The sequence below is a fragment of the Ostrinia nubilalis genome, chromosome 13 (genome assembly GCF_963855985.1).
Source record: "Ostrinia nubilalis chromosome 13, ilOstNubi1.1, whole genome shotgun sequence".
In the NCBI taxonomy this organism is placed as follows: Eukaryota; Metazoa; Arthropoda; class Insecta; order Lepidoptera; family Crambidae; genus Ostrinia; species Ostrinia nubilalis.
The window spans coordinates 8,631,321-8,656,658 of record NC_087100.1 but is presented as its reverse complement, the minus strand read 5'-3'; the positions used below and the strand labels follow the sequence as shown (position 1 = coordinate 8,656,658).

The 25,338-nt window shown below is 40.8% G+C and overlaps 1 protein-coding gene across 2 annotated transcripts; it reads left to right on the top strand.

Annotated features, from left to right (window-relative positions):
* The first annotated feature begins 146 nt into the window (after positions 1 to 146).
* On the top strand, positions 147 to 24,975 carry LOC135077563 (nucleoprotein TPR). Of its 2 annotated transcripts, none has more exons than XM_063972112.1 (14): positions 147 to 346; positions 5,742 to 10,607; positions 11,224 to 11,417; positions 12,296 to 12,385; positions 12,813 to 12,954; positions 13,622 to 13,899; positions 14,396 to 14,524; positions 14,864 to 14,968; positions 15,488 to 15,629; positions 18,527 to 18,626; positions 20,605 to 20,765; positions 22,304 to 22,404; positions 22,928 to 23,042; positions 23,990 to 24,975. In XM_063972112.1, exons 1-14 carry the CDS (start codon positions 169 to 171, stop codon positions 24,070 to 24,072), a joined length of 6,684 nt encoding a protein of 2,227 aa, XP_063828182.1. In that variant the 5' UTR covers positions 147 to 168; the 3' UTR covers positions 24,073 to 24,975. The 2 variants fall into 2 exon arrangements, with proteins under 2 accessions (XP_063828182.1, XP_063828181.1); XM_063972111.1 differs by having other exon boundaries at positions 13,616 to 13,899.
* The last annotated feature ends 363 nt before the right edge of the window (positions 24,976 to 25,338 follow it).

Below are 25,338 nucleotides of genomic sequence, written 5' to 3'. Positions count from 1 at the left end.
CCTTGCCGAAAACATACTACTTTTCGGCGGTTGCCATGACGATCGCCATTTTGCTTACAATTTCTAATAAATTCTATTTTCGGCCAAAGACCCCCATTCTTTATTCTGTCTATTGTGTGCGCAACGCTTGAAAATATCTAATTTAGTCTATGGTTGTGTAAAACAAAAATGGATGCTTCAAGTGCTGAAGCCGGCGCTAAAAATCACTTGAAAGATGTTTTATCAGAAACAGAATTTGCTAATTTACCTAATCCCGTAGTGGAGAAGATTAATGTGTATATCGACAAAAAATTTGAAGACTACCTGACATCCAAGGCTCTCCATGAAACCAGCAAATCTCAAATAGGTAAGGACTCCCAACAAACCGGTCCATTTTCTTATTTTAACGTGTTTTATTATTGAGATAATAGATTCAATTTTGCTATTAATTATCTATTCCTATTAACAATAAATTTAAAGTGAACCTAAGATACAAAAATTTAACGCAACAGATATGACAAACACATTTTTCTAACCTACGTATCTCTCTTTGGATCTCTAAACCACTATGCTTGCGTAGATTATCCTTTAGGAACGTATAAATTACAGATTCCGCATTAGTCTTACGACTTGTCTGACATGTCTTCATTCTGATGATAATACATGATACCCCCCTCTTAGCGTTTACCTACTTATTGTGGGGTTTTGTGCGTTCCCCCACACACAAAATCATATTTTGTAGATTTCCCCAAAGTTACTTAATATGTAAGGTCATGATTATAAATTACTTATTTCAAGCAGAAATATTTTGATAATAGTGTGCAATGTAGTTTTATGAACATAATTCTATGGTATTTTATTTTATTATTGGCATACATGCTAATCTAATACAATTTTTGGGGGTAGAAGATAAACAGTTGGAACTAATTAGCAATATATCATGATGAGAATATCTAGTTTTATTAAACAGTTAACCTGTTGTAAACCATGACTATAGCAGCACAGAAGCTAGTATCAATAAAAGTGAAAGATTGCCTAAAACCCCACATTTGCAAAACACTGTAGATTTCCAATTCTTACCCGACTGTGTCATAAGGAGGGTTATTTTTAAGAAGGGTTTATACATATATTATTAAATAGATAAATTAATGCATTCTTCCAAAACTTAACATTTAAATTAAATAATGTAATGGAAGTTTTTAAAACTAAAATCAAAATTTTATTTTCATCTATCAACATTTCTTAAGATTCTTATAAAATAAATGGGAAAAAGGGAATTTGCAAAATATCATCAAATACATACAACTGTTGAGATCAGACAGGGATCGACTGTATGAAAAGGACACTTTCGGGTGTCACACATACATTACATTGGTATAACAGTTAGGCCTAGAACGCACTATGCGTTTAGCCAGAATGCAGTTAGCCGTCTGGTTAAAAATATGTATTGAAACAGCTGCATGATAGTGCGTCGTTATCATGCGGTTTCATGTAATAATCGATGTGCGGCTTACCGCAGCGGCACGCCGCGCCGCATTCCGGCTAAACGCATAGTGCGTTCTAGGCCTTAGTTTACTTCACATGCATGATTTCAGTGTAGTGTCTAGAGATGTGCCGCGTAAGACTGACTAAAATACCTAGCAGGTACTCACGTACTCGAGTATGTAAAATTCTGTATTGGGATCCACAAAACTCGAATACAGATTTCGAGTACTCATGGTATTTTAACACTAAGTCCTGTACTTTAATAGCAACCTTCAACTGTCGAACTTTGTATGCCCATTCCACTTTAAAGAGCATTGTGTGTGTCAGTTATCAGTTAAATTGTGGAATTTAGTGTTAAGTTTTAGCATTTTTTAACCAGTGACTTTGTGATAGGATGGGTCTCAAGAAAATCCGAAGTATGGAACTTTTAACTTTAATAATGTTTTAGAACAGTCTTTCCCAAAGTGGGCGATAACGCCCCCTTGTGGGCGCTGCAGGCTTAAAGGGGGGCGGTAAGAGACCCAGAAAAAAAATCGGGACGTTGTGTAGAGGCTTGGGAGGCGTTATCTACTAGGAGGACTCTTAGACACTCGACTCTCGACTACAAATGGGGGCGCTAAAAAGAATTTATTCTCAAAGTGACAAAACAAGTTTGGGAACCGATGTTTTAGAAGATAAAAGAGTGGAGTGCAAACAAAGAGTGTAAAAAACTTCTCTATCGTTATTATATGATTTGTGATGAAATATTAGATATTGTCGTCAAACACAAACTACAAAGTTCGATTCAAAAAATACTCGAGTCCACTGAAGTATTCGTGTACGAGTACATCCTGCTGCACCGTCAGCATCGACCGCCGGGCGACCCATGAACCCTCAGCGTGCACCGTCGGCACTATACACCGACGGCACACTAGCAAATACGTTTAATTGTGTACAGTAAATAAATCATGTATAAATACCAATAGAATTACAACAATAAACAGATATCAACCGTCCGTCGTTGTGTCTCATTTCCCCCCGCTGCGGCCAAGACACCCTTAGCCGTCGCTATGATCAGTCCGGTGAGTCTGCCGGGCTTGCAGCGGGTCCCCGCCGCCTACCTGCCGTCCTAACACTGCTGCCCTGGGCGACTTGGGCTCAGCCTCCTTCCTATCACACCTTATTAACCTGACCGCATATCCCGGGCACGGGAGCAGTGCCTTACAACCACTGACTCCAGCCCGTACAATTCGAATACTCGTGCCAGCCAGTATTCGAATACCCGTGCCAGCCAGTATTCGAATACCCGTGCCAGTACTCGAATACTTGTCCGAGTCTTCCGACTCGAGTCCTAACTCGATTATTTTTTTAACGAATACCAAAAATGTGATGTGCCGACTCGGTCGGCACATCACTAGTAGCGTCCACTATCCGCGCCGCCGAACGCCGGCATTTACGCACCCTTACGTGAAATCGTACAATGCAAACTAAAATGCATTGCGACTTGCGTGCCGTGTGTGTGCTGCGTCTGCAATCCTTTAGGGCTTAAACCTGCGACCGGTACTACTAAAATACTTAAGTACACAGTCTTTGCGCCTCCCCTCCCACTTTGGGAACCAATGGCCTAAAAGGACTCCTTTATTTTACGTGTCATATGTTAACGCTCATATTAGCGTTTTCGCTCGTATTCGTCCATTGGTAATTTGGTATGAAAATTTATTGTGAGAAAAATCTACGTCAACATTTACGAACCAAAAGACATTGCCGCCAATCAGCGTTGCCAGATAGTTTTTTTTCGTTAGGATTTGAATTAAAAAAAAACGATTGATAGTAAAAACAGCCATAAAATAAAATAAAAATCGCTAAAAATAAAATTAAAAAAAAATGTATTTGAATAAAAAAATAAAAATACCATATTTTAAATCAGATTTACGGTTAACCATATTAAATAGTGTCCGTGCGACGCGCCGCACACGTGTATCCGGTGGCGGCCACTCGCTACAGTAGTGTCCGCGACTCGCCACTAGTGGTCACTACGTGCCACACAAAACGCCGACACCCGCCACTGTCGCACTGCTCCATCCCCCGTTAGAGATGGGTTGGATTAAAAATTTTGGATTGCGTGGATTAGGTACTGTTTTACTTAATCCACCTAATCCAAATATTTTAAAATACGTAATCCAAATACCTATTTCGAATATTTAGCAACGAGCGGGTTATAAAATGTGGCGGCTTCCAGACACCGGTGGCTGTCGCTCGCTTCTGACACTCTTAGAAATGTAGCGGTAACGCGCAACAGCCACCGCACCGGTGGCTGTGGTCTGTGGCCCATCTGCGCCAACACTTTGCGAAACATTGTTTAACAAATAAAATACGTAAAATACCTTGTTTTCTTCACCTTCACACACATTCCACAAGTTCTCTAATAAAAATATTGAGGTATTATGTAACAAACAAAAAATTATAAATGTACGTTTATTAAAGTACCTATATGCATATTTTAGTGTTATATAAGGTGTTATTTTTTATACTGATCATACTTTACCAACGCATCTAATAAAATCATACAAATACAATCCAAGTGTTTTTTAAAAAAAAATCATGCTAGTTTTCGAGTAAAACGACAAAGAATGTTTCGAAAAAAATAAAAAATAAATCATCCTTTGAGCGCGGTGAGTATTCGTTTACGCACTATCGTAGTAGCCGGCCGAGGGCAACGACCGCTGCCACGTGCCGCGCCGCGTGAGTCGGCCATATTGATATCGCTGCCAGTCGCTCCGCGCCCACAGCCCGCGCCGAGCCGCCGATCGGCATGCGGGAGCGCAACAACATAAACAATCGTTCCAGTCAGTCCAATGTTGTGCCCAAACGTATTGCAGTGTGTGTGCGAGTTATTACAATGCCGCGCTTGATAAATAACAAAACGCAGGTGAAATTATGTTTCGGGCACACTAACTGGCCGACGAGAAACATTGACGAGTCGAAAACCTTCACACCTTGCTTGTTTGGAGCCGCGCAGCGCTTCAGGGAGCGCAGCCGTATCCTGACTTGACGAGATCCCGTGCGCTTCGAGGACGAAGTTCTGGATTTCAATTTCAATCACCGGCACAGTGCTGGCGGTACCCAGATGCGAGCGCCGCAGACGGCGGCTTTTGCGTAAAAATACGGAATGCCTTATCAAGGAGTTGTTGCCAGAGGGCCACGACCGCGACCGAGTTCTATCGATGGATATTGCGGAAGTCTACCTAGGTACATACCAACAGTGTGATTTGGACAGATGAGTGCTAGTTTACGCGAAAGGGACTTTTTCCGTAAAAAAGTTAGTGCGCGAATTGTGAATACAACATCCGACGTGGTGTCTAGTGAACAGCAAGCAAGTGTGCAACCCGGAAGCATTACCTCAATTCGATCGTGGCTAGATTAGACAGTGCAAGACAGTGTTTACGTGAACATTCAACAAAGGCTTGACGTTCAAAATGTATTGTGATTAGTGTAATAATAACCTAGGAACTTTAAATAACAACATTCAAAATAGGTAAATGTGTGAATAAGTAAAATCAATGAATCTAAAGTGTGATGGCAAATCATAATTTAGGAATTAAAACCAGGAAAATTGATCAGTGAGTTTTATTTACAACACCTATTCATATTCAATATTAGGGTGCATTTCCACTGGACGCGAAGCGAAGTAGTTATAGGTATGTACCTATCAATTTTTATTACGTCTCTAAATAAATTGCGTAGGCATTACGAAACCGTAGATATTGAATTCCAATTTCTATCCTTTTTTAAATTTCTAGTTTAACGCGGATGATTCGCCTCGGTTCGTTGGAAAAGTCCCCCGCTATTACACTAATGAAAATACACTTATTTACCTACTTATGTGGCTAGATTTTGTTTCTCCCAGCGCGTAGTACCTATTAACATGACGTAACATCGTACATACTCACGAGTGATAATTTTTGGTAACGTAGGTTTAGTGTAATCTAACCTTTATGTGTGTGAACGTTGAATGAACGCGCGTGGCCATTGTTCGTACTCGTATGAATGAAATGAGTAAAGAAAGAGAGAGAGGCAGTGAGTGAAGACAGGATGGTTGTAAAAATAATATCTTTTTTTTGTTAGGAAAAGTAAAAACAAAAACTAGCCTGAATTTTTTTTTAAAAACACTTGGGTTGTATTTGTATGATTTTATTAGATGCGTTGGTAAAGTATGATCAGTATAAAAAATAACACCTTATATACACACTTCCGGTATTTTCCTTTTTATCTAACTTTGTCTCATATTTCTTTTTCAGACGATAAAATCAACACCTTAGAAACAACAATACTTGAACTAACTGCAAAATATGATGATGCTGCCAAGAAGTTACAGGGATCAGATGAAACAATAACAGAACTGAGTAGGCAGGTTGAAAACCTGAATTTGGAACTTGAAAAGGCCCGTGAAAAAATAAGCCGTCTTGAAAATGAGGCTATATCATTTAAAAGCGCTCGAGATGCTGCTGTGGACGAAAGAAATGACTTGACTCGTATTCTACAAAGGCGCGACGTTGAAATAGAGAGATTGACTGCCAACGAAGTTTCAATTTCCCAACAATTGCGTGCCGCTATTGACGCCAAATGTGAAGCATTGGCACTGAATGATGAAATTCAAAGTAAAGAACTTTCCCTACAATATCGCGAAAAAAGGATTGAACAAGAAAGAGTATTATTGAATTCGCAAATTTCTGGCCTCACAGAAGAGGTCAATAGACTTACATCTGAGCTACAAACTATGCGACTTAATAATACAAGTCGTTTGGTTAATTTAGAAACACAGTTAGCTGAGAAAGTTGAGGAATTGAATGTTGCCAATGAAACTATTTCTCAACTCAATGAAGTGAAGAAAAATCTAAATAATCGCGCTGAAAGTCTTACGCAACGTTTAATGGAACAAAGAGAAATTGAAAACAAAATGACTGAGAACTATAAAAAAGAACTGGATGCCAAATCTAAACTTGCGGATTTATTCAAAACTATGCATGATGATGCTGAAGCAAAGACCTTGGAATTGACTGAGGGAATATCTGAACTGCAAAGATTATTAAATGAAGCAACTGAAAAATATGGTGAACTTGAAACTAAATATAAACAAGCAGAGTTAGACCACGAAGAATTGATGGAAAAGAAAAACGAAGTAATCGCATCATTGAAAAATGAACTAGAACACGCGAATGATTTACTAAAAGCTGCCAATGCTCAAAATCTAGATATGGCTTTAAGCGATTTAGCACCATCAGCAGCAACTGCCAGTAAACTTTTAAAATCTGGGATGTCATTGACTCAGATCTATTCACAGCTAGTTAAAGTGACTGATGAGTTAGCTCAAGAAAAAGAGGAAAACAGACGGCTAAATATAACAATTAATACCATTGTACAAGAGTTGGAAGAGAAAGCACCACTCTTGCAGAAACAAAAAGCTGATTATGAAGAAGCTGTAGAAAGCAACACAGCTCTCACTCAACAAATAGATTCACTCTTGATTGAATGCAATAGACTGAGGGATGATTACGCCGAGACCTCGAAAATAGCTAACCATTATAGCCGAGAAAATGCGAAATTAAAGGGAGAATTAGCTGATTTAGGAAGGCAAGTTTGCTTCTTACTAAAAGAAATTGAGCATAGTCGTGGAGGACTTTTACCGAATGGTGATCATGATGCTCATACTACTTCAAATACTACCAATTCTTCAGACATGAGTTCGTCTCGTATCATTTCTAAAGCTTTAGTAACATTTAGTGATATTCAGGAACTTCAGTCCAACAACCAAAAGCTCTTAAGAATGGTTCGGGAGTTAACAGAGAAACAGGAAGAGTTTGAACGCCACAAAGAGCAGTTTGAGAGTGGAGAATTGCAAAGTAAAATAGAAGCTTTGAAGAATCGTGTTACTGAATTAACTGAAGCCCAAGATAGACAAACCAAAATGGTTAATGGCTTGATTAGACAAAGAGATATGTTCAAAAAATTGTATCATGATCACATGAAAGGAAAACGCCATGAAATCTCATCTGTTTTGGAGTCTTCTGATTTAGATAAAGGGGATACATTCATGATGGAATCATCACCCGAGAAAACTAAACCTGTTGCCGTCGATACTTCTGGTTTCGAAATCAAGTATAGGGAAACTGAAAAGCACTTGGAATTGCTCAAAGAAGAGTATAAAACCTATAAAGAAGAAAAAGTTACTAATGAAAGAATGTTATTTGAACAGATTGACAACATGAGACAGGAGATAGCTAAACTTACTGCAGCAAACAGTAAGTGCGTTTCTACTTCGGAATATAACAATGAACGTCTGAAAATCCTGCAAACAAATATAACAACATACAAAAAGCAAATTACTTCTTTAGAAGAAAAAAATAAGGCATATAATGCTACTATTGCAAAACATGAAGTATCGTTGCAACACTTGCGAGATGAAGCTCTGAATGCTCAAAGTAAACTTGCTGCAGCAGAAATTCAACTTGAGAATATAAAGCTTGAAAGTAAATTGCTTAAAGACGCTGAAGTGCGTCTACAAACAGAAAAAGAAATACTGAATCGTGAAAGACAAGGCCAGTCTTTACTGTTGAAAAACCTAGAATTGATTAAAGCTAGTTTGGAGCGTGTTGAGGCTGAAAATCGCACTAAATTAGAGTCAAGATTAGATGAAGCCACAAGGGAATGTTCAGCCTTAAGAAGACGACTACAAGAGGAACAAGATAGATTTAGGGAACTGGCATCCCATTTAGAACGTCAGACCGAAACGGCTAAGTCACGTATGCAGGAAGAAAAAGATGCGGCTGATGTGATGAGAAAAGAAATTGCTCAACTTACTCAAGATTTGATTGATAAAAGTAAATCCAATGAGGAACTTGTGAAAAAGCTTCAAATTGCTCTTGCACCAAATACTGATGGCTCATTTGATACTGTTAAAAAGATAAAAGAACTTGAAAATAAGTTATGTGACAGAGACAATGAAATCAAATCTCTTCAAACTCAATTAACTACAGCAAAGGAACACATTAAACAGTATTGTGATATATCTGAAAGTGCAGAAAAGGAACTCAAGAGTCTTAGTAATGAATATGAGAAATATAAGACTGAGACAGATATTAAACTATCCGATTACGCACAAAAAGTCCAAAAATTGGAAGACAGGTGTTCAGAATTAGAAGCTGAATTATCGCTTCATGCTAATGGTGATCATACTGCCAGTAATACTTCTTTGCGTAATGAACTGACGCAAGCCCAAGATGAATTGAAGTCTGCGCTTGCTAGTTTTGACCAATGTCGCTCAGAGCTTGAAAGCGCACGGGCTGAAATTTCGAAACTATCGGAAGCTGTACAACACGCAGAAGAAAAGTATACACACGAAATGATTTTGCATTCCTCTGATATACAAACACTTACACAAGTAAAGGAAGACCTTTCTAAAGCACAAAATCAACTTAATGAGCTGGTAGCGATGAAAAACAGTGCGTTTGAAAAACTAGAGTCTGAAAAGCTGGCCTGGAATGAAAGAGAAAAAATTCTTATTAGTGAAAATGAACAATTAACACAGCGTTTGAAAGATTTGAATGATCAAAATTCATTATTGCATGATCAAATACAGGCTTTAGGTACACAGTTGTCAGTGAGTCACGCGTCAAAATCGCATTCAGAGAGCATGAATGAATCCGCAAATGAGAGTATCAATGTGTCAGTGAGTGAAGAAGATGGAAAATCATCGGAACAGCTGTATCAAATAGTGAAATACCTGCGTAAAGAAAAGGATATCGCTATGGCTAAATTCGATATCTTGCAAGCTGAAACGATGAGACTAAAGTCTCAGCTTGAAATCACTGAAAAGCAACTAGATGACACAAAACTGTCATTAGCTGCTGAGAGAGAAAGATCAGAGGTTTCCATGGTCACAGTGAATAAGCAGTCTGATATTTTAAGGAAAGTAGAAACCTTAAATGCCTTGACAGATAGCAACAGGATATTGAGAGAAGAACGCGATCAATTGACAACCAGAGTAGAGGAGCTCTCGGCGACTGTGAAGGATATGGATGAAAAATTAGCACCAATGCAGGAGAAATTGTCTGATCTCACATCTAAAAACGAGACACTGCAGTCTGAGAACACTTCATTGAAAGCTGATTGCGCCAGATGGAGAACTAGGGTAAATGCTTTGGTTGAAAGAGCTAACAAAACTAGTCCTGAAGATTGGAAACGACTTCAAAATGAACGGGAGACTTTAGCTAAAATGCTAACAAACGAAAAAGAATCTGTCAGAAAACTTAACGAAGAGCTTGGTGCTATTAAAGTAGAAAAGGTTAAATTAGAAGAGCAATATACAGTGCTTTCACGTCAGCAAGGCAGTTTAGTGGAAGAGAATAAGAAACTGAATGAGGAACTGCAGGTCCTCAAAGACGACGTGTCGCGAATAACCGAAGAACTAACAAAACTTAAATCGGAACTTGCGTCGTCTGTCGAATCAAACTCTAAACTAAATGAAGAACTGACTAGCAAAGATGCATCTCTAACCGACATTAGAAATAAAGAAATGCAAATAAGAAAAATTGCCAAAAAATATAAGGGTCAATATGAAGATTTAGTTAAGACTGTAGAAGAAGAGAAAAAGAAAACTGAAGGAGAAGCTGTAGCTGCTGACACAGCACTCGCTGAAAGTACTAAGAAACTGGAAGAACAACTGAATGAGCTTCAGTCGCAATTAGAAACAGAAAAAACCAACAATGAAAAACTAAAGCAGGATCTTGAAACTCTCAGAAGCAGCAACTTAGACAAAGAAGAAAAGGCCAAACAAGTATTAAAACAGGCTAAAAGTAAAATAGTGCAGCTAACCGAATTGAAAAATTCACTGAGCAGGGAATTAGACGAATCCCGGAGCAAAGTAGGAACCATCGAGCAGGTCGCCCAAAGCACGCGAGATGAGCAAGACGTGCGATTGGCTCTTATAAAATCCCAGTACGAGGGGCGTCTGTCTCGGGTCGAGAAGGAGCGCGGCGAGCTGCAGGAGCGAGTCAACATGCTGCAGAGGCAGCTGGCCGCCACCCAGGCCTCGGCGTCCAAGCAGCAGGCCACCGCCGAGAAGACTACCACTGACCCACCCACTGCCAACATTAAACCGATGGCTGGTAAGTATTATCAAAACTTTATGCATACGATACTGATGAGAGTCGAAATAGTTTCTAAAATCACCTACTTGAAGGCCTTTTCGGATACATACATAACTTTCTCCTTTGTATTTCGAATTTGTAAATAATTGTTTTGTATACATTCGAAACACCTACATGGTTAATATAGTCCACATGTAATATTGTATGGAATTTACATTCTGAATTTTTATTAAAAAAAAAAACAAGCAGGAGCTGGTTTGATCCACGCTTTATTTCATTTTCTGAGGGCTTAGTGTGAGTTTACATCAAACGTCATCACTAGTGAGCGCGTCAAAAAAATCTATGAAGATTTTAGTTCTACTGTAATATTGTTATGGAAGAGCGGTGCTTCCTAGCACAAGTAACATCTGTTGCTTAACAGGAAGCTCCAACAACTTGTAACTGAACTAGGCTAAGTTAAAGAAATAAACGAATTTGAATTGAATTTGAATTTGATCCGCTAGGGTCGCTGTACAATCCGTCATCCATTTAATGTTGCTTTTTACGGTCATTAATGAAGACGTTTGATGTGTAAACTCACTAAGCCCCCTGTATTGTGTGCATATACGGGCCTGAGTCACTGGTCTGCCTTCAGGCGTAGCCCAGCAGAGCGTGACGGCGAGCCGGCGCGGGGGCGAGACGCCGCTGGCGTCCATCCGGCCCATGGCGCAGGTGGGCCCCACGGCGCCGCACGACGCCCACAGCACCGAGTACATGCCCGCGTCCTCCTCGCGCCCGCTGCCGCGCGCCGCGCTCGCCGCCTCCACCGCGCCGCCCGAGTCCACGCAGGTACCGCCGCACCTCATCTCCCATGGCAAACGCCCGAGGCCATTGAGTCAGCATCAGTGGCGCACAACCGTTGCGATCACTTCAGAAAATGAAAAACATGAAAATATTTATTGCTAAAGCCTGGTCCGTGAGCACGTAGAATCCCGTCCAATGACCCCAAGCTACCCATCCTTATCGCTCGCGCGTAATTATATTGCTGTCGCGACTGTGCGACGCGCGCCCGCAGTGAGTGCGCGAGCGCGACAGCAACATAATTACGTGCGAGCGACAAGGATGGGCACCTTGGGGTCGTTGGACGGGATTCTACGTGCTCACGGATCAGGCTTTAGAATCAAACAATTCAGAAAGACAGACCTCCACACTAGGCATTGCCTGTCCTGTGGAGGAAAGAAACATTGAATTTTCAGATAGTTCCAGTTTATACTGTAACCTGTTATTGGTACCGTTTGAAAGAGCTCGTGAAGCACTATCAGGATCAGTAAACAGTTTTTCGATATCTTGTATAGTTTAGAAATAATCGAGTGAGATGACTTATCGTTTCCACCCTTTATACGCGCATGCGCACAACACATTCGTCACAGAGTATAAGCTGCATTAGCTAAGCAGTAGGTTAATAGATTTAAAAGAAATTGACAACCTATAATAATACCATAGGTGATATCATATCCATTTGCATTCTGCGTTATGACATCTTCATGGGCCATGCACTGGTGACTGGATTACTTTTCTTCACGGTGAAGTGGCTTCAACTACAGCCATCTGCCGATATCACGATAAGATTCTATTGACCTCCTCCTGTCTCTAATAGGTACTGTCTATCCATGAACAACGTTAAATTGTGAACATTAACAGCTACCCAAATAAATTTATTTTCTTAGGATATGGATACAAGCGAAGCTGGCATGGGCAGCTCGGGTGCAAGCGACAGCAGCACCCAACCTTCATCCCATTCCCAAGCCCCACAACAAGTGAGTTGTACTACTTTTTATTTAAATTGAACACCTCTAAGAAACAACTCTTAATTTGTATTAAAATTTCGTAAATACAGAAAAACAATATGTATTTTATTTACGTATAGCGCTTGCGTTATTAAGTATGTTAACTTCAAATAAGCCTAAGCTAAATAGTCGGCCGTGTGGAATGAGGCTTTTCGCGTATGAAAAATCCGCCAGATGGCAATACGTAGACGCGAGGTCCAAATTCTGCATGATTGGTTATTTTTGACATGACATTGACAGATATGTCAAAATCCACCAATCACGCAGCAGTCAGACCCCACATCCACGTCCCGCCATCTAGCGGATCTTTCATACGCGAAAACCCTCATTGGCAACTGTCCCGTATCAAAAATTCGTCATCTTGACAGAGATAATAAATTGTGTCCGTTGCTTGTAGGCCGTGGCGCTGGTGATGCCGCGCATCGAGCAGCCCAGCGGCGCCAGCTCGGCGAGCGCGGCCAGCGTGGCCGTGGCGGCGCCCAGCGTGGCCGTGGCCGCGCCCAGCGCCTCGCCCGCGCCGCCCGCGCAGCCGCTGCCCGGTACGTCAATACTACACAATATTGTAATCAAACCTCATACATTTGCATCAAACCGTAAGACTAGGCGCAGACCACCGATTTTTGGTTGGCCGATAGTTGTGCCCGATATAAATTGTATGAAGAATCGGCCAAATCAAATCGGTGTAATGTGCGCACTTCCATACATGCCCATACTGATCAACTGCCCGACTAAACTATCGGCCGACGAAAAATCGATGGTCTGCGCCTAGGCTAAACCGAACGGTAACCGCCTAAGTGCCTCGCCAATGAAAACCACCCAGAAACCGTGCGGCGTAGTGAACCAGGTCTACATCGTTCCATAAGAATCGTCACATCGGATTTTTTTTCTTCTGTTTTATTGCCAGTTTTCTAGAGACGATCATAATTTATCTTTAGATATTCTACAAATAGCTGTGGAGTTTCACAAAAATTTAATATAAATTATACTATGTGCTGCCCGCATCCAGGCTCTTCCCGCGACCTTTACGAGATCGTCGGTCCACCTAGTAGGAGGCCTGCCCACGCTACGTAGTACGTACGTACGGGCAGCGCAGGACCGTGCATTGTGGAGGCCTTTGTCCAGCAGTGGACGTCATTTGGCTGAAACGAACGATTATACTATGTGAAGCATAATCTTATTGTTTACATATCCTATGGTTAGGTGCAGGCGTAGCACCGCAGAGTATGAGCGTCGGCACCGCCGCTCAGATGTCGGGCGGCGTCAGCACTTCTCACGCGCCGGCTGGCGTCAGCACATCTCACGCGCCGGCCGGTGTTAGCACGTCGCACGCGCCGCCCGGCGTCAGCACGTCGCAGCCCCCGCCCGGCGTCAGCACGTCGCAGCCGCCCGCGGGCGTCAGCACGTCGCACGCGCCGCCCGACGCGCGCCCCGCCAAGAGGCGGCTGCCGGCCCGCCCCGTCACGGCCAAGAGGACGAGAGTGCAGGTGTGTACTGATTTTAGAACTATGTAAGGTTATAAAAATGTCAAGTCCATATCCAGTGTCTGAGTAGCTCAGATGGAGAAGCAGTCGCCTGGCAAGCGAAAGGTCGTGGGTTCAATTCCCGCCTTAGGGCGCCTTCGAATTAGACGCGTAGGAAGCGCTGCCGTGGCAGCATTGTGGCGCGCTTGCTGCACCACTCATAGTTTTCATACAATTTTAGATGCGCTGTTGCAGCGCCACTACCAAAGTAACAGTGTGACAAAGACAAATGAAAACTAGTAGTGACTCGGCAAGCGCGGCACAGTGGCGTCACTGCAGCGTTTCCTTATGGCTCTAATTTGAAGACGCACTTAGGCAGTTCGATTTATTTAATTCAAGTTATTTATAATTTAGTTTGAGAAGCGACTCTAATCGTTAAGAAATTATAATAACTACTTTTTATTTGTTATACAATTTTAACGATTTTACATAATTTTCTAACTAACAAATCTTCGAACAGGGCTTTGAACGGTCTGTAGAAGTGGAGTACCAAGTGCCGACTTCATCTCGGTGCGACCAGGACGACGAAGGCGTCATCGTCGTGGATTCCGAGGAGGACGACGAGCGGTGCACTGGGACCATGTACAGGGTAAATAAACTAACATCAATCTCTGTGACGCTTGATGCTGATGCTGCATAATTTGTTTTCATTACACAAAATTGGAAGCTGCTGTCGCGCTCTCACATTCACTGCGGCCGCCCGTCGCACAGTCGCGACAGCAATATAATTACGCGCGAGCGATAAGGATGGGTAGCTTGGGGTCATTGGACGAAATTCTATGTGCTCGGCGACCGGACTTTAACAATAGATTCAACTGAGTGGAAATGAAAGTGAAACTTGAATCTATCATTGATTGAATTGGAGGTAGATAATATTCTATTGTTTGTAGTTATTATGCTAATAATGAATGAATGTCATTGCCATCAGGAGGGCGAAGAAGACGAAGAGGACATGGAGGAAGAACAGGAAGTGGAAGGAGGCGAGGAGGAGGAGGAGGGCGAGGGCGACGACAGTGAGAACGCCGGCCGACAGGTAAGGGCTTACAATACAACTCTAGTTATCAATAAATAAAAAAAAAATATATTGGCAAAATGTCACGGGCTCCCGACGACCCAAAGCCCTCGCAGGGCGGCTTCAGGGCTATGGTCCTTGAAAATACCGATAAAAACCCTAGATACGCTAAGGGCCCCGTACACAGAATTAGCCACAGACCTCGGATGGTAGGACCGCATTTGGGAGGCCCTGTACGGCGTGACGCAATGCGTCGAATTATTATTTCAGTCATTTTGTATGAAATATGTTGCATTATGACAGTTGCTTACGAGATAAATTATTTTGAGTTTGGGCAGTGCTGCATAGCGCCGCGCAAATATGGTCAGACTTTAAAGGTACAAGTCCTATATGGACTGCAGACCGCAGACTGCAACCGCAATCAGCAATTCTCTATCAAAATCGGCGCGCGCCGCGTTGCAGATTTCATAGAGTTTTCATAGAGTCTGCGGTCTGCAATCCATCTTGGACTTGTACCTTAATAGTGAACGTTTGTACTAGGAGTCGCCGGCGCAGTCCCCTGAGGCGGGCGAGGAGGGCGAAGAGAGCGAGCCGGGCGAGGGCGGCTCGGGCGCGGCGGGCGAGGCCGACAGCGAGCCCGCGCCCATCCAGCAGATCGAGGCCATCAGCAGCGGCACTGAGCGTATGCATGATTATTTATAACTATGTATTTTGCATTTCGCATAAATATTTATAACTATGTATTTTGAAAACCTGTAAACCTTTTAAAAAGAGGCTGACAATAGTGTCTGAGTTTCTTGCGCTGCTTCTCAGCACTGGCCCATTTATTGTCCTGAAGCAGTGGTAGGGTTAATACTGGGACGTGTAAAAGCGCTTTTTAAAGCCTACTTACAGAAATAAATTCGTTTACTGAGTTTTTTTTACTGAGATTTATTTTATTTATGACTAGCGGCCGCCCGCGACTTCGTACGCGTGGATCTCGTTTTACCCCCTTAGGGGTGGAGTTTCGTAAAATCCTTTCTTAGCGGATGCCTACGTCATAACATCTACCTGCAAGCCAAAGGAGCAAATGTATGGAAAGTGGTACCCGCTCCAATAGCCATAACCAATATATATTTTAAAAGGCCTTTAGATGTAGGAAAATGTCTGCTATGGGGACAGTTCCAATTCACGTTTTGAAAGCAGTAATTCCACTAAGTATTATAATGAAAGTATAACACAATCATCCATGTATACGAGTATGTATTATGACTACAATCTATTAATATAACTAAAAGAAGCATTGAAAAGGAAAGTATTATACCTACGATGAACTACCCAAGCTATTAGCCCTTTATTCGCTTTCATCATCATCATCATGATCATTTTAGCCATAGGACGTCCAGTTGAACATAGGCCTCCCCCAATGATTTCCTCAATGGCCGGTTGGTGGCGGCCTGCATCCAGCGCCTTCCCGCTACCTTTATGAGGTCGTCGGTCCATCTTGTGGGTGGACTTATTGGGTCTTGTGGGTTTATTCGCTTTAGCAACCCATAATAAAACCCTTAAGAAGTAATAAAACTTTAACCCCTTTATTAATACAAGTTACACCCTAGTTGAACCCTGGCTTAAATTGTCATTTGGTATGGAAATGTCATTTTAATCCAAGGTTCTTCCTAGGTGTAACTTTTTATTAATAAGGGGGTAGTAGGTACTTCTTTAAATAAAAATATTTATTTCACAATTATCCCCATCAATAATTATAGAGTTAAGGAAGGATGCTGGAGCAGTAAACCCTTCCTGCCTCGCATAACCTAAGTACCATACGATAGACACGTATGATACTTCTTCTTCCTCGGTCCCTCACTGATGAGGATCGCGACCACAGGTAGTGTTCCTCCACAGACTACAGTCATAAGCTGTGTGGACCGCACGATGCAAACTCCCGCCCACCGTCTTCCTCACCGCGTCCGACCATCTCGTCGGTGCCCTGCCCCGAGCGCGTCCCCCTTCATACTGTATGATACTTAGGTTACACAAAAAGTATCTTTATCTTCGAACGCAACCAGATCTGAGGCTGGTGGCCATAGTAAATGTTGTTCGTCTTGGTAAGACCTTTCAAATGACACTACAAACATAACTATTGGAGCCGGGTACCATTCTGCAAAAAAGTATGTATATCTTCGTACACAACCAGATCTGAGGCTGGTGGTCATAGTAAAAGTTGTTCATCTTGGTAAGACCTTTCAAACGATACTAGACTCAGATCTATTGGAGCCTGGTACCATTTTGCCCATTGTCCTTTCAGCCCGATCCGTCCGGTGGTTTGGGCTGTGCGTTGATAGATCACTATGTCAGTCAGTCACCTTTGAGTTTTATATATTTAGACTAGCTGTACCGACAGACGTTGTCCTGTCTTATGAAAAGTTAGCCTAGGCGCAGACCACCAGGGGCTGTGGTACAGAAGAGAAGGCTTTGTCCGGAAACCCACAGCTTCCTCCCACTTATGTCGAGTGACGAAGCACCGGGGTCTTTTAGTGGGTATGTCTCGTCCTTCTGACTTGGTGAGCCCCACATAATCTACCTTGTCCCCGCAGGGTAGATATGCGAATAAATGCATTTTTTCCCCGTAAAAAAAAGCCTGATATCTCAGAATAAGGAAGACTGATATCTCGGTGAAGTTTTATGCTGCCATAGTAATTATTCCACCAATGTTTCTATTATAGAGAGGTCAATCTTTAAAACTGACACTATTCCTATTACAAAAGAAAAAAATTTAAGGGTTAACTTACATCTTTGAGCGGAATTTTATTCTTGAAAACAAACTACCAAGACAATAAAAAATATTGTTAATTACGCCCCGCATTCTTATCTATCAGCATTGTATTTATTAATTCAATATGTCAAAAACATTATGTCGCGTGTTGATAATATAGAAAACAATAACGTTCATTGATTACTATTATGATATCTTCTGCGTCTGTCGTTATTTTTAAACACTACCTTTATTGTAGTACCCCTTCTAACTAACACCAAATACATGTCAGTGAAAGTCCGGATTCCGGGGGTCGGCCGGTACAAACATACTGACGACCAAAAAATTTTAAGTACTGATGACGTCATTTTACATTTAGTAAAATACTGTTAAATGAAATTACAAACAAACTTCACATTTATGTGTGTAGATTAGATTATGTAGATTTACAGAGTGACTGATAACGCTGTTTTTGTACGCTGACTGCATATTAAATTACCTAATGAGAAAAGAGATTCTGATTCTCTACCTTCATTTACCTTATTAATACCTTTATATTAACTATAGCAAATATAGTTAATGTTGGCTACATAATGGATAAATAAAATAGGCCAGTGTATGCAGTTACATACATACATATTGTTTGTATAATATGAACTTTTTTACTATCTTACATGTACCATTGTCCTCTGACTTTGTGATAAATCCAAACCGGTATAAACCATTCTAATATACTTTATCTAAATGACTTCTTACGTTGTTTAATCTTGTTCTAAATGTCGTAACGTGTTGATTTCTTATATTGTGAGTTAGTTCAAAAATTTGATAGAAATGTTTTGTTATAGCGAGCGGCGCACTGTCAATAGGCGGCAACGGAGGCGACGACGGCGACGACAGCATCGTGCCGTCCACGCCCACGCTCTACGTCCCGAGGAGGACCGACGGGTAACTGAAACATGTTTTTTTTTTATGCAAGACAAGGCAGGTATTTGACCGCAATCGCACCTGGTGTTAAGTGAGATGCAGCCTAGGATGGTACATATCTGCCCTGTACTGTAAGTGCCCTGTTCACTGTCGCCTTGAAAAGGCCCGGATTATAGTGTTCAGGAAATACAGCAGCATGCCTAAAATCTATTCACCTGCAGATTCTGAAATAGGCAATAACAACTTCGTAACTGCTAGCAAGCCCTGTGGTGACGGCAGAGTAGAATACATTTGTCACCAACTCCTACCCTTCCAGCGGGTGTCGTAGGAGGCGACTTACGGACTACATATCAAACAGAGAACAGGCAGCAGCGCTTTGAAAAATATCAATCTTTTAAACTGCGATCTCCAACTCGCCTGCCAAGCGTGGGTATTATGGCAAAACCCTCCACTATAGTGGAGGAGGCTCATAGTCCAGCAGTGGACTGTAAAGGGCTGTTGATGATGATGATAATGAACTGCTAACAAACTTAATTAACCAACTATTATTAATCCTCCCGCAACAAAATAACAGCTAAAAACTTTTACATTACAGTTACATTGTTATTTTAGTGAGCCACCTTTATTTATCTTCTCAATTCAAATGTAAATTCGTTTCTTATCAGCCATGTTTCGATTAGAATAATAATGAAGTTGTTTACTTGCGCACCTAACATGTTGGGTTGTTAACTTCTATATTCATAGTTTTATCAGCTTTCTTTAAATTACAATGAGTTCTTTAGGACAAAATTGTTGTTTTTTGAGGCCAAACTACGAAGTTGCATTTTTAATTAACAGCTCAGTGGCACTAATGCTATCTATAACGGATTAAGTTCGTGAATTAACGCTCTAAAATTGTTTTTGTAAGCACCATTGATGTTCACGTGTCATTTCATGCAAATGGAATGCGCTATGTGCACAATCTTATCGTAATGAATGTAGCTAGGCAGTAAACTGCAAAGCAATCTAATTTAGCAGCGGCGGCAAACGCGTGTCGATGGCGCCTGAAAAAACGTGGTGTTGATAGAACCTTAGTGTCTATTACATATTCAAGAAGGTAGTTGGCAAATATAAGGCTGCGTTTCCATCAAAGATGTGTAAAACTGTATGGGTGTTTCCTTCCACCAAAGATGTGCTATGATTTGCGCATGTGTACTGTTTAAATTTGACCAGACAACTGATAAATAACGTCACTCGCATCCATCCATAGCAAACATCCCTCTCTTCTTTCTATTTTGTTTTGTTTGTACTAAAACCTCTTCGTTTAGTTCTTTAGAAACACATCCTCGCACATCTCTTATACTAAATTGTGTATAAGTATTTAAATGTTTTTCTGAACTTTGTTACTTATTTGAATAGTGTAATTAGTACAACCGTTCTTTCAAAAGACAGCTCGAAATATTATAGGTCTAGCGCTTAACACGCAAACAGCGAGCCAGTGACATATGCCATAAGCTAAAGCATATAGTTCTGAATTTGATGGCGATTCGAATACGCAAACGATTCGAACTCGAAAGTTTTTCGTGCTAGCTGTACTGAAGTCTCTCTGACGTTTGGCGTTACAAAAACAACGTGCCGCTCCCATACCTCAGGCACCGACTGATTAAGATCATAGGGAAATGACAGGTCGCGTGAACTGTCACGGGTCGCGCGACCTGTCATTGGCCATTGATCGCGCCGGCGATGGCGATCTGAACGCGTTGGTGTGGTTGAAGCTAAGCGCTAGACGTGTGGCCTAATTCACGTATTTTGACAGTCAAGATCTCGCTGATGACGTTCGGAAGTCGTCCCATTGAAAAACATTTCTAAATCCGTATTCACAAAGGTCATTTTGATAGAACGATTACTAAACAGGATCGCAACTCAGTGTTTTGTTGTCGTTGAAGTTGAAGTTTTATTACGTGAATAAGGCTACTGTAGTTATGTTTAGAGCGTGTCTGAGTAGTGTTGCATCCCTCAGGTTCGGCGAGGCAGTGGTGTCGCCGGTGGGCGCGGGCGGCGGCGCGGGCGCGCGCTTCACGTTCGGCGAGGCGGGCGCGGCGTCGCACCACGACACGCACGCCGACCTGGCCGCCGCGCTGCCGCCCGCGCACGCGTCCGTGCCGCACCCGCCCGAGTCCAGTCAGTATAATGATTTTCATTCAACTTTTTGATTACACAGTACACACTTCTACAAACAAAAATGTAGCTCCCAACTATTATGTAACAGTCTTTTGGGATTTCAATGAGACGCGTGTGTGCACTACAAGATTTATTACCGAACTTTTTTTATTTTTTTTATTGTAGGTTTTAATTTAATGTAGGTACAAGGCAGGTATTTGACCACAATCGCACCTGATGTTAAGTGGGATGCAGTCTAGGATGGTACATATCTGCCCTGTAAGTGCCTATTCACTCTCGCCTTGAAGAGGCCCGGATTATAGTTTTCGGGAAAGACAGCAGCAGGCAACGAATTCCAGTCCCTAGCTGTTCGCATTATAAAAGAGTCATCGAAACGCTTAGTGCGACACTACTGGTTGACATACAAATATATTTTGCTATCCACTTATATTATTTATAATTAAAGTACCCAAACCCAACATAAATTATATCCATGCGCCCCGATTGCGGTAATAAGTTTCAACTGCAACGCGACTGGACGACGAACTGTTGAACATTTCAACTGTTTTGACAAGTCCGTATCGCGGTATCGTTGACAGCTAGTTCAAACGAAGCTGTAACGTAAGCGGAGTGCAACTGCGCTTTTGAAGCTGTCAGAAAGGTACTTTTTCTCACACGCAAGTCAAACGCTTCACGAATATTTCCTGTGTTTTAGTTCAACATTAAGGTGGGATTAATAAGGACTTTTAACAAAAAGTACATAAATCAGTTGTTTCGTCTTTGTTTACGCGTAAACTTTACCGTAATACCGAATTGCACATCTGCTGGAATGAAATTGGAGTGTAGGCTGGAGATAAAACACGAACGAATTACAAATTAGCGCAATCAGGGGCCCTGGACATTTTACACTGTTTCTCTAGTCCCAAACTAAGCAAAGCTTGTACTATGGGTACTAGACAACGGATTAAACATACTTAAATACTTTTTTTAATACATACATATTATAGATACATAGAAAACACCCTTTATTAGATAGTGCTATCCACGAAGACGTGCCCCATCATTCGTCCTAATCGTTTATAGTTTACTTGTATGGGGGAAAATATTGTGGCCGTCACGAGGTTAACAATGTTGACACTACAAATAAGTATAATACTTTCCTACATACATATTTGGAGATATGTATGTACCTACATAAGTATAATAAAAAATCTAAAGACGCACAGCGACATTGATAATGACCTTACATATTAAGAGATAACGCATGGTACATTAATTAACATTTACGTTAACATACGGGTAATATCGTCATAAGAGTAAATATTGACACTCGTAATAAATGTAGACTATTTAGTACTTGACCCGAATACCTACTTTCCTGCTTATGTAATGTCTATATTTGATTTAGGGACTAAATATTCTTAATTAGTCGCAATAAAGCTAAGCATGTTTTATTTTCAACATACTTACATTTTCAACATATTTACAGTTAAATAGCTGACTACAAAAACGACACTACAGTAGATATTACCATACATTGTTTACTTTTTTATACATAGGAGCCGAAGGTGGAGAAGGCCGAGACTGGGAAGAGTCCCGCGGTGAAGAGGAAACTACAGCAGTCAGTTCGCAAGGAAGCGAACCATCCTCGCCTCATCAGGTAAACGATGTTTTCAAATATAATTTTTTCACACGTCACAGTTGGGGTTCTCTATCTAACAACAAAATAATCTCTGTCAGTATTATTGGGAGAACATAATATCTCAATGTCATTATTCACAGTCATACCAAGCTAGATTGCACGTGAATACATACAGTGACGACGATTCCAAGTCGAAAATTACAACCAAAATGAAATCATCGATATGGTTGACGAATGGTTTAACTCATATTGAAGTTAAAGTAATGATCGATATCACATTCAGGACCTCTAGCATGAACAACTTTCGTCTTTGAATCGTTTGCGTATTCGACAAAATTCGGTTCCAATTAAAAGATAACGTGACAATTTTGATTCTCAAAATAAGTTTCGTGCAACCATTTCTCATACTAGGTTCACTACGACACGTTCACAAGGGCGCTGTTGTAGTTTTCATACTAAATCTTTTGATGGCGATTCGAACTCGAAAGTTTTTCGTGCTAGCCGTACAGTATCGATATGTAACGCGAATGTGTCCCTGCAGATAGCGGAGGAGGGCCGCGAGGCGGAGGCCAGCGCGCCCGCGCCCGCCGCCGCGCCGCGCCGCGCGCCGCAGCACTCGCCGCACGCGCCGCACACGCGCTGGATGCGCGCCGCAGGTGAACTACCCTCCCACCAGCGTTGCCAGTTTTTTTTTTCGCCAAGTCGGGACTTTAGTACTTTGAGTGAAAATAGCAGGATTCTTCCGTCAGAAGCGGGACATAGTAAAAAAACGTATATAATCAAAGGTTTTTCAAATATTTATCTTTTATTTGACTTAAAATTACGTTTACGTGACAATAGATAGCAAAACTAGCCATAGAAAATGTATTTTACCAAAAAAATAATATTTTAAATCAGATTAGAGAAGTCTATCGTTAAATTCGTGTTTAGAATAAAAAAACAAAAATCGAAATAAAAAAAATATTCTTTAGAATAATGGCGTTTCAAACAATAGTCTGGTGAAGTGAGTGTCTCTCTCCGAAAAGCGGGACAGAGCCTGTCCCGCGCGGGACATTTAAATTTGATTTAAAAATCGGGACGTCCCGCCAAAATCGGGACGTCTGGCAACGCTGCCTCCCACGTACTCACGACTCTCCCCTACTGCCCGATATAACGCCCGCGGTTAGGCTCTTCGTGATTGCGGCACCAAACAACGTTATCCGAAATGTCTAATGTTTCCATCCTTCCCACGCAACTAAACAAAATAAAACACTAATAGATATTATTAAAGTAACCTTACACATTTTCAAGATCTAAATTATTCCAAGTAGGTCATCCGGTACGTGCGAATTATCGACATGGTCGGATCGCATTAACATAAAACACGTTTTTATCTTTGTAAAAAATGTTCTTTGTGAAAATACGTGCAGTTTCTTAACAATAGAGCCTAACCAATATAAAATAAATATTGCCACATCTGTAGGTAATTTAATTAATAATATTATTTAATTTTATGTTTTATGTGCCTTGTTAGATGTATTACTTACTGGCATCGTTTGCAGTGTTTTAGATGTAAATTTACCTGAAATACTAATTAAATGCTCAATCTTTTTAAAAATTCCAGACAGCGAAAGCGGCGTTCGAGGCCGTGGGATGCGTTCTAGAGGCCGACCTTCACGAAGATCACACAATTACATGAGGTTTTAGATTTAACTTTGTATGACAAACAATATTATTTTCCTATTAATATATCGAGAATACATTTTGATGATTCGTAATAAAAGTATGATTGCTTCTAATCCAGATGGACATAATTTTGTGGTATTAGGAGATTGAAAAACTACTGTATTTAGTTTATGTGTAAGCATTTAAAGTCTTTAAAATTTAAAGCATTTAAATCATTCATTTAACAGTCCTAAATAAACACATAACTACTAATTTATTCAATTACATAATATGTTTGTTTATGTTAAGGAATTGGTTAATAAAGCAACATTTTACTACTTGTTTATGGTGACCAACCAATATTATTTTTATATTTCGAATAAACAATTTTGTAACTTCAGGAATGAAACAAATTTTAGTTAATTATCTATTTCTATAGTCTTACTATTGTAATTTTCAAATATTTCTAATCCAAAGCGTTTAGTGCCAAATTATGTTCATTTAGACATTTAAAATAATACTTCAACATTTAATAATGTATGTATCAAATAAAACTATTGAATATCTCTTTATGACAAAGCTACTATTCATTTACAGCCCGGTCGGTAAAGTAATAGGTGTGTCGCTTAGTTGGATAGATCTTTTTTGTGATTGTCAATATAATTAATCGAATAATTTTGGATTATACTTTGTGAAAGGTCAAGTGAGGCGAATTGTTCGCCGTATACGGCTATTAAATCTACTTTAAAAAATACGATATTTTCCCTTGTGTATCGAAATACGTATTTTTTGCACCAGGCTGTATTTTCATGTAGTCTTAATATTATGTTAGTAACTTAAGTAAATTGTTTAATAAAAAATGCATCAGGAAGTAGTATTTAAGTAAAACATTTCCATTTAATAATTACATTTATGTAGGATACAATAAAAATCCTTAGAAACGAATGGCGTTATTTTTTAATTAGTCCTTTAGTACCTATGTCCGTATTGTCCGTCCATTTCCAAAATACAAGTAAGGTAGTATGTTCCTATTTGTGGAAAGGATTCAATCCGGAAGGAGCAGCATCATGCGTTATAATGCAACGATAGCCCAACGGTGAATGGGTCGGACTGGCCGCCGACTGAGATCCGAGGAACGCGGGTTCGAATCCCACCGCCTCTCTACTATTGTGGTGAGCCCACTCGTAACACAACACAAGCATTATATCTTACCACGAGGGGAACAGCAGGCGTATAGGTAGAGTAAATAGTATGAGAACACACGTGTGAAATAGTTTTCCATCGTGGTCTCTCATAAAACTGGGACCC